Raw genomic sequence first — 10,491 nt, forward strand, 5'->3', positions numbered from 1 at the left:
CTTCAGCCCTTTAATGTTTTGATTTTGAGGCCCAGTCTTTGTTGCGGCGAGCGTGTGGACGTGGAAGCAGCAGATGTTTTCCTCAGGAGTGAAAAGGACTCACATTTCATGGCCATTTGAATTGAATACATTGATTTTGCTGGGCTACGGCCAACAATAAGTAAGTAACTGTAGTTTGGTCAGAAGAACTCCTGGCTTGAGCTATGCAGGCCTCACAAAACAAGCGTGGATGTATAGTAAGAGCTGCAGACGGTACCTCCGCTCTGTCCCTGCTGGCATGCCGATTTTTTCCCCGTGGCCACCTGTGGTATTGCAGAAAAATCTTCCCATGGAGCCCCAAAAAGCATGATTCCCATAGATTGCAAAATATTTTTTGGATTTTCTTGCCTTTAGAAAATCTTTAGAAAGATTAACGAACACGACTTAAAAATAAAATTAAATATACAATAGAAATATTTGAACTTGTGACTCATGAACTGCGTTTCAGGCCGGTGGCGGCCTGGTAACCGTTTCACAGGCATTCATTTCTATTTTCATTTCTTTATCTACTTTCTGATGCTTTATGTGCCCCATCGGATTTTTTGAGCTGGAGTACCTCCAATAGCCACTGAAAAAATATCCAGTATCCAGTTTCGACGGAGAAGTCAGTATATAGGTCCACTTTAGTGTGTAGTATGTGTAGTATGTGTGTGCGTGCGCATGTGTGGGTGACCTGCCCAACGTGCCTATGACTGTTCCCCACCTTGGCTGTAGGATTACAGATGACTGAAGGGTCCAGCGTGGACGTCCCCGTGCTGTTTGCGCCCAACTCCAAGGAGCTGAAACGGGCCTGGGTCTGCATCAGCATGAGGCCCCTCGGTACCCCTGGCAACGGCATGAGGTACGTTCACGTGTCTCATTATCTGTCTGACAGGCCCTATTTATATCCCGTTTGGCGCGTTAGTTTTTGCTACCTTTTACACCGCGGTTGGTTCCCTGCAAATAAGAGGAGAAATAAATATTTAACGTTTGCCGCGATCGTGCCAGACGTGCTGTGACAACACTGTGCGGAAGCAATAATTCATCCAGAATGTACCTTTGCACGTTGTTATCTCCCTGTCTTCAGGCTAGCAGAGGAGAGTAGCCGCTGAGGACAGGTTGTCCATCATCTACTTTCTTGCACACTCTCTTGTAATGTCGTAGGTTCTCAGACTTCCACAACATTTTATATTACATTTTACTTCCAAACTATTTTTTTGCGTCTACTTGGGCTCATGTGAATAGTGCCGACAGTTTTCAAATTGCTCTCCTCCGCATTTAGCTATTAGTGAAAAAAAAAGGAAAGTTTAAAAAGTGCCTTCGCCATCCAGATACACTTAAAACTTGACATTAAAATCACTTTTAATCTGTCAGTCGCTTGAGAGCCAGTCTGGTGAAATAATGGTAATGTCGTAGGTTCTCCGACACTTGATTTCCACAGCATTATATATTATATTTCACTTTCAAACTATTTTTTTGTGTCCACTTAGGCTCATGTGAATGTTGCTGACAGTTTTCAAATAGCTTTCCTCAGTATTTCATCTAATACCTGTGGGCGCTGTCATTTTTCCAAATGTTACTTCATCGCCATCTCATTCACCTTTCAGTCACGGGACGGTTTCAACAATGCTAACAAGGTTGAATTTATGGACAGTATGTTAAGCTCTGAGCAATGTCAAAATCATAAATCAAGCCAAATTTTACACACTGGCCCTTTAATGGTGCCTCTCACGTGAAGTTTTTAAATAACAAAAAAGTAGTTCAAAGGTGAAATATCCCTTTAAGTCATATGGCTTATTTACAAATGTAACTTGTATCTTGCATTTGCAGTTCAGTAGTCTCTCCTTATATCCAACAGGTTTGAAAAAAAAAAGAAAACTAAACAAACAAAAAAATCCTTGTATTTCAGGGCGAAGGAGGAAACGTGGACAGTTGGGTGGGTTTATCCCTTCATTGGGATTCCCCGCGCAGCGCCTCCAGGGGATTCGACTCTCGGTGTGGTCCAGTGCGAGGCAGGTTCCCAGCTGGAGAAGAAAATCGACCTGCTGCTCACTGGATGTCTGCCAGGAAACCGAGACCTGAGTGGACGCGACGGTGCGTTCATCTTTTTTTTCTTCTCTTTTTTTAATGTCCTTTAATGCTTCAAGTGATCCAGCAGCATCAGCATCGACAATTCAGACGCTCATTAAATCATTTATTCAAATGGCAGCCTCGTCACTGTAATGATGATGATAATGATGATGATGATGATGTCGGAAACGCAGGCGTGAGATCCGCGCACGTGGCTGATTCAGTAGCTGATTCAGCCTGATTCAGCGTGCTATTGATTGACCATGGCGTCGGCACGTTAGCATCTCGGTAATCAGAGCAGCGTGTCGCTAAGATTTGGTCGGGTGAAGACGCGACTGCAGGGCCTGTCTGTCTTCATCAGGTGGGAGGTGTTTTTGTCTGTGAAGAAAGTGCATCAAGAGGAAATGACAGAAACATTTGGGTCGATCGGCAGGATGGCTTAAAGGTCCAGTGTGTGAGATTTAGAAATTTTATACTGGTAAAAGCTTAATGTACTGCCCATAAATACATTAATCAACGTGTATAATCACAGAACAATAGAAGTCATTTGGTTTTCCTATCCATTGAACAGTTTATATGTATAGAAATATCCATAGATCAAGGGCCTTGCTCCCTGTTAGCTGCCATCTTGCACCGACATGTTTCTAAGGGAGCCTGGTGTGGACAATCCAGGCCGCCGTTTTGTATTTAGGGCGAATAAACCAACGAAGAAGGTGGACGAGGTGTCCAGGTTTGTGTGCGCAGGCCACCGTAGTTGACTGGCAAGCTCAGGAGAGGGAGGGGAGAGTGAAAGAGCGCTGCAATCAGAAATGTAACCACTTGATGTCACTGTTTCTTCTCAAGATTTCCTATTACGCACATTATTATTGACAATTATCCAAATTACAATTACACGCTTAACCTTCAAATATGGATGTCACAACATTTATAGAGTAATAATATCATAATTAAATAATAGCATATATGTCTCACTGTCTTCTCGACAGCTTCCCAGACGGCCAGCGAAGACTTTGCCTGCAGCGTCCGCCTGGGCGAGCCAGCCAAGCCTTTGGAAGTGGTGAGCAGCCTCTCAGCCTCCGTCAGGGAGGCCAGCAGGGACCCCGAGACTGGCGTCGTGATGCTCGGCCTGACTTTGGTCTACGCTCCCCTGGCGCCGTGCAGGTGACGACATCACTCAAGCACAATTCAGTGCACCGGGCGGCTGGAGACATCGTCTTTTACAGCTGAGCACGACATGTAAACCGATTGGAATGGGCTTCAGAGCCCCGCCTCCTCATGCTTCTCACGTACGGGAAGCAACCAACATCCACTGCAAGAGCGAGGAAGATGATGATGATGCTTAAACTATGGGTAGATAGATAGATAGATAGATAGATAGATAGATTGATAGATAGCTTTCTTCTTAATTGATCCCAAATTGGGAATCTCTGATGTTGCTGCTCTAAAAACACCAAACTAACAACAGTCACTAGACAACAACATACTTTATATACGATGCCGCTACCGTGTTAATGTCAAGTGGATGAGTTTGGAGCTGGAGCTATATATATATATATATATATATATATATATATACATACATACACATATATATGTGTGTGTATATATGTGTGTATATATATACATATGTATATATATATATATATATATATATATATATATATATATACACACATATATACACACACATATATGTATATATATATACATACACATATATATGTGTGTATATATATGTGTGTGTGTTTGTATACATACAGTTCATACCTACATATGTACATACATACATAAATACATACACAGATACATACATACATACATAAATACATACACAGATACATACATACATACATACATACATACATAAATACATACACAGATACATACATACATACATACATAAATACATACACAGATACATACATACATACATACACAGATACATACATACATACATACATACATACATACATACATACATAAATACAGATAAAAATCCCTAAATGTGGAGGGTCACCTTCTGTTCCCATGTTGTGTTTCCAAGGGGACCATTATCAGTCACAGACCTGCCTCCAAGGCCTTTTCTTTAATTCTGGTCATTCAAAGCCAGTTAAACCAAAACTAAAGCTCTTCAATAATTTTAGCAGAATTCTGTGTTGGCTGTAGGTCCGTCACTGATCGTGGTCCCCTTGGACACACGACATCTTCACAGTCCTGGTAACAGGGGGCGACTCTGTGTTTTCTGAAGCTGCGATGCATTTGCCCAGCATAGGAGCGGTTACTTCTCGCTAATTATAGCGGTGGTGGGACAACTATACTACACCAATGGGCGGGAAGAGGAGGCTCAGTAAATAAGAGGATATAACAGGCTCCATATCAAAAGCCAGAGAGGGCGTGTGATGTGACGCTCGACCGCAGATCAAATAACACCACTGCAGCTTCACGTAACAATTTTCATTGCCTCCTAGCTGACAGTGAGGCACGTTGCCCTTTTAATACACAAATGGCGTGTGCAGGGGAAGTAGAATCACAGAACTCTCGCGTGTGCCACAGTCGTTTGAGTTCAATCCAGCCTCGTTGTTGTTTTACCAAACAGACGCACAAGAAAACTCTCCAGGCTGCTCTTTGAAAAGGCTCCATCCACAGACGCACACTCATGCTTTTTCTTCTTTTTTCTCTTTTATTTCTTTTAACGGCGAGAAGGTGCTCGTACGTTACCGACTCACATTGGCCGCTGATGAAAACGCCCGCCAAGGAAAAGGGAGCACACACCCCGAATGCACAGCGCCAGATTATGCAAAGTTGCGAGAAAAGACGAACGCCTCAAAGGTTAAAAAAGGAAAAAAAAAAAAAGAAAGAAAGAAAGGAAGGCTGGGGAGTTGGTGTGTGTGTGTGTGTTGGCGTGGCGTGGCGGGGGGTAAACAAATACCGTAGCTGTCGCGAAGGAGGCGAAGAGATGCTAATGAGTCGCCAAAGCGGACAAGAGGGCACTCGCACAATCCGCTCCCTCTCCCTGAACGCACACAGTAACACACCCGCATTAAAGCCTCTTGCCAACCAAGGCCGCATTCATCCGTCTCACCCCGCCTCCCCTCCGCACTAACACACTAACCCCCCCCACCCCCCCGGCCTCCCGCCGCTCACTCTTGTCTGCCTGTGCTGAGTCGTAGCGTTTTTTTTGTTTTTTGTTTTTTTTATTCCGCGTGTGTGCGTTTCTCTTCCTCTCCGCCGGCTAAAGGTTTGCCGCTGCTCTCCCGGTGATAAAGGGGGAAGAGGGGCCAGCTCATTAGCTACTTTAACGGTAATTGGTATGTTAGGTCACAGCCCCGGAGGCAGTAAATTAACTTTGGCTCCATTATTTATGCCAATTTAACAGAGCCCCCCCTTCCTCCCCTAAGAAAAAAAAAAAAAGAAAAAAAAAAAGATGGAGGACGGGGGGAGGGAGGGTGAAGGAGGTTCAGGAACTGCAGAGGAAGTTGCAACCAGCTCTCCTAAAAATAAACAAGAATTTTTTTTAGATGTGTAGCGACTTTAGCTGAACTCAACTTCTTTAAAACGGTGTCCAACAGAGCTGAAGCGATGAATCGACTGGAATTCATGAAAATATTTTTTTCTTTCCCAAATTCTGCTGCTTTGTGAGGGACACGGCGCCAGGATCAGTATTTTTTTTTTTGCTTTTTATTCATTTGTGGGATGAAGGTCAAGTTGTATTTTTTGCATTTTTGTGATTTATTTACTGCCTAAATTGTAAACGAAGGTGACATTGACGTTCTGTGACAAAAATTATCAACAGCTCCAAGCTTTAGTTGTAAATACCTGATGTCAGTTTCCCATCTCTCTCAGTATGATTGTCTTCCAAAACGTGGACCACAGACTGTAAACCATTTTTTTAATTCAAACAATCATTTAATGGAATCCAATTGGAGAATACGATCGATCGATTAATCGAATATGATCTATGACAGCGACGGCTCCTGTCTCCACTGCTAGAATCAGTGGCTTTTATTCGAAATACACTTAAATCAACAAGAAGAGTGCTAACCAAAATAGCTCAACTGATGAAATACGAAAAATGTCAAAAAAACTAGAAGTAGAATCGAGTGAATTAGAAGCAAGAAATCAAATCTGCAGTTGTTCAGAAACATTTTGGCAGAGAAATGCCATCCCGATCCGCTGACCCAATCTCGCCATTAAAGTCACATTTCAACAATCTCCCCCCCCCCCCCCCACTACCCCCCCCACCTCTGTAAGCCGGCGCCCCCGCTGAGCGCGAGGCGCTTCACATTCATCAGCCCCCCCGTCTTCATCAGCGGAGTCCATTAATGAGGCGTAGCCCCGGCAGGATCAATAGCTCCCGGAGCTAACGACTCCTCCACCAGGAAATGATGGCGGGGCGGGGCGCCGCTAATAGGCTCCTCCATTATCTACACGTAATGGCTCTGCCGTGGGGTCGGCGGGACGAGTACAGGAGAGGGGGGAGGGACGGGGGGGGTACCGAGCATGAATATCCGGAATGGGAGGAATATTGAGGAGCCTGTCGGAGTTCCGCGATTGCTTTTTGTGTAGTTATTTATTTCTTTAAAGACGAAGAGCCACGCTCAAATGACAATTTCCCCAATCAATCAAATGGGTGGATGGCTTCCACTCCGACGACGAACGTCCTAGATAGAAATTTTGCCAAATGCACTTTGGTCTCACTAAAGGAAACTTGTTTTCCAAGTTGTCCGTTACATTACGCGTTGCACTTGTTTATCAAATGTTGTGAAAATGGATAACCTCATTTATACTTTTAGCTTCTTCATCCCTGACACCCCTTGTGACGATGGTCAGGAGTGGGCTAGGCCGCACGTGGTCGTGTAAAACGCCTGTTAGGAAATTCCACACAGCAGTTTCTTTATCTGGTATTTGGTAACGTGTTACTGCACGGTTTGTTACACCCTCAGGCTGCATTTTGTTACAAGAATCTGCTCTTAATTGCTTGCCTGAGTAAATAAAGATTGAATAAATAAATAAATAAATAAATGGGAAAGAAACTTTCCCCCTACGTCCTAAAATATACCTTCCACCAACTGGACTGCACGTTTTTTTTTCTTGCCCTCCCGTCTAGGCTGCCGGTCGTCATCGTGGTCCAGGGCGTCTCGGGTGGAAAGTGGGAGTTCCCGCTCACCCTCGTCGGCAGCGAGCCTCAGGTGGATGACGTCATCGACGTCGACGCCGCGAGGTTGGGAGAAACAGCCGCCGTGGGCTTCCGGCTCACCAGCACCACCAGGTGGGCGCAGGCGGGCGGTTTCGTGCTCGCTGCCTGTGCTAAAATGTCTCAGGATGTCTCCAGAAAAGACTAGAGAAACTGGCAACGAAATCCTCTTTTCTACATGTGATCTTTGTGTGGTAAACTTGAAATGTTGTTTCCAGGAAAGCTGAGCCGTTCACAGCAGCGTTCCTGCCAGGGGGCGCTGGTGAGTTCACGGTGTGCCCAACCTCCGGGACGTTGCCTCGGGCTGGTTCCGCCGGTTTGCTCCTCACTGTGTCCTTCACGCCCACCACACACGGCCAGAAAAAAGCCAGACTACTAATCCAGGTACCCCAATACGTTTTCTCCTTGTTTCTTTGTTTCATGTTGATCAGTTAGTTGGCGTGAAAAGAGAGAATTTGCATCATTGGCGCGTTCAAAGCATCATCATCACGCCTCATCACAACCTCTGACAGCAACTACAAGCTCAATCAGATGGTAGTTTTCCACCTACATCTTAAATTTGTTGGGGCTCTGTGTAAAATTGTGGCTTCTAGTGGTCAGAATTTGAATTGCAGAGCACTTATTCGCTCGAGTTTGCCAGTGAACTACAGTGGCCTTTGCCCATCATGAAGGGCGCCATGGACAACAAGCGCGTCAACTCCTCCCATCAAATTTACAGGTTCTCAAAAAAATTTAAACCATTTGCGTGCCCAGTTTGCAATACTGTAAATTTCCAGTGTGGAAAATTTGGCTTGATTAGTGATTTTTATATTGGTAAAAGTGTAACGTACTGCCCATAAATACGTCAATAACAGTTTATACTTGCAGCACAATAAAAGTAATTTGGTTTTCCTACCCTTAGAATGTTTCTCATATATACTGTATATAAGAATATACATAGAGCAAGGGTCTTGCTCCTAGTTAGTGGCCTTCTTGTGCTGGCAGTGCCCTAAACGCGCTGTCAAGCAAGCGTCCTTAAATATCAGGCTTCCTTAAAAATTTTACACACTGGACATTTAAGCGTTTTTCTTCCAATACTGGTAGCATTTATTGTACTATATATGGCATGCCCAAACTGACTGCAAGGCTCTACATCCTCCTTGGCCTCCCTGTAGATCCACCCCTGTCTTTTAGCTACGGGTTCCAATATTGGACGACTGGACAGAGTAGAAGGCCTGATCATCTCGCAGCAACAAGCTTGATTTGTGGGATTCTCGTTGCAGGCGGCAGACATGCGGTGGATGTACGAGGTGAGGGGGAAAACCCCCCGTGGCCAGTACGCCAAAGTCGCCTCCCCAGTTCGGCCTCCGTCCGCCGGCGAAAGGAAAAACTTTGTGGCTCGGAACATCCGGCTTCCCGTCCTGGCCAACTCCTCCCCCTTGCGAGTCCAGCGGAGGAGAAAGGAGCCCTGAAAAAAAAGCAGACGATACGGCGAGGGACGGCTTTGAATACACGACGCCCTGAAATTGAATGAACGTCAGATTTGAAAAGAACAATTGACCCAAAACGGATACGATACGAGCGAAATTGTGCAAAGTTTGTGTGCAAAGTTTGGCTTTGGGTTATCTGGAGGCCGTCGCAGCCGTGGTGAAAACATTTGCTTTCATTTCCATTCTTTGCCTTCTAATCAACATGTGTGAGAGAGAGAGAGAGAGAGAGGGAGAGAGAGAGAGAGAGAGAGAGAGAGAGAGACACCACTTCAGGGTTTTACAATCACACTCGGCCGTCGTTCGTCAGCGTGACAAGTGCTACACCCGACACGCGCAGGTTTACGCTCACACTCTGTTCCAAGTCGCAGGCCGGCGTGGCCTCGTCCCTCTTCTTGGTGATGGAGCGGATTTAATATGTAATACCCATTAAGGGTAATGGCGTTAGCCGGAGAGAGGAGAGGAGAAGCGGCCAAAGTTTCACACGTTCAGCAGGTTTTTCTGAACGCGCGGTAAGCAATAAACGCCGCTGATGGACACTGTGCCCCCCCGCCTCACCGCCGCGTTCCACTTTAAACTAAACGATACCAGCTTCGCCTTATCCCTCCGCCCGTGATCATCCGTTAGACGGCGCCGAGCGAAGAGATCCATCCATAAATTACAACACCCCCCTCCCCCAACCCCCCCACATCCCGAAAGCCACCGGTCCAGTGATAATCCCGCCGCTCGCCTTTTATTGCTCTAACCAGAAGGACCTTGAAACGTAGAGCCGCCTCACGGAAACGCGAGACGCCGTCCACTTAATAAATCAGACCGCATATAAAAGCCTCAAGAGGTGTAGCGCCCTAGCCTAATGCATGCTAACGTAAAAAACGAAACCAAAAAAACATTTCAGCCCAGGCTCCTAAATATTTGAATGCTCAGTAGCACATCTCAAGGTCTTTCACTTTAAAGTCACTTCATGTCACTTTTTCTTCTTTTTAACGTTTTTTTTGTGTGTGTTTTCAGATTGTTTTGAATTGTGATTCCAAGAAACCAAAGTAAAACGCAGTGTTTGAACTTGTCTGTTTTGCATGTGTGAGTGATAACTAATGCAGCTTTTTCCTCGACAAAACAAAAGCTTGAAAGAACAGCACATTCACGTTGTGTAATGGTTACATGCACCTGGATGTAGAGGCTCTCTCACTGGCATAACTTCCCAGTCACTGCTGTTGTCCGTCAGTTTCCGAATGCTACTCCCCAGTGTGTAGGACGCTTCCGAGGTGATTCGTTTGAGTCGGCTGCTGCGAACACCAAGAGTCTGAGCTCCTCACCCCGTCTCCAGGGCCACAATATGAGACAGACCGGTTAATTGAGAGCCTCTCCTTGTGTCCTTGCCACTCTCTCTCTCTCTCTCTCTCTCTCTCTCGCTCTTTCCCTCTCTCTCTCTCCACCAAAGAGGTCAGCCAAGTACAAGTACTTGACCGCAGACCCCGAACGGCATCGAGACCTCAAGATAAACACGCAGCACGAGGGCAGAAGCCAAAGTTGAGCTGACGTTCCACAGCCATCAAGGTAGCAGTGAAAGAAGCCTGTTGTGATGTCATATAGGCCTAATGACTAAAACACAGTTTTAGTCATTAGCTGTGTTTCCATTACCCCCAGAATTGTAAAACATAAATATCGTGATAAAAAACTGGTCAGGGAAACACCTAAACTTGGGAAAACCTCTCAAATATCACTAAAAGGTTTCGATGCTCTCAT

General features: G+C 45.4%; 1 protein-coding gene across 1 annotated transcript in view; it reads left to right on the forward strand.

Annotated features, from left to right (window-relative positions):
- Positions 1–8,912, forward strand: part of LOC142903621 (cilia- and flagella-associated protein 47-like) — a 45,192-nt gene extending 36,280 nt beyond the window's left edge. The window contains exons 60-65 of the mRNA XM_076049372.1: positions 754–880; positions 1,928–2,112; positions 3,075–3,249; positions 7,196–7,357; positions 7,501–7,666; positions 8,545–8,912. Of these exons, the coding sequence (XP_075905487.1) occupies positions 754–880; positions 1,928–2,112; positions 3,075–3,249; positions 7,196–7,357; positions 7,501–7,666; positions 8,545–8,733 (1,004 nt within the window). The 3' untranslated portion in view covers positions 8,734–8,912. The remainder of the gene's footprint in view (positions 1–753; positions 881–1,927; positions 2,113–3,074; positions 3,250–7,195; positions 7,358–7,500; positions 7,667–8,544) is intronic.
- Positions 8,913–10,491: the final 1,579 nt, after the last annotated feature.

Source organism: Nelusetta ayraudi, unplaced genomic scaffold, assembly GCF_046127955.1.
Source record: "Nelusetta ayraudi isolate G7.1 ecotype Tasmania unplaced genomic scaffold, CSIRO-AGI_Nayr_v1 ptg000114l, whole genome shotgun sequence".
Classification (NCBI taxonomy): domain Eukaryota; kingdom Metazoa; phylum Chordata; class Actinopteri; order Tetraodontiformes; family Monacanthidae; genus Nelusetta; species Nelusetta ayraudi.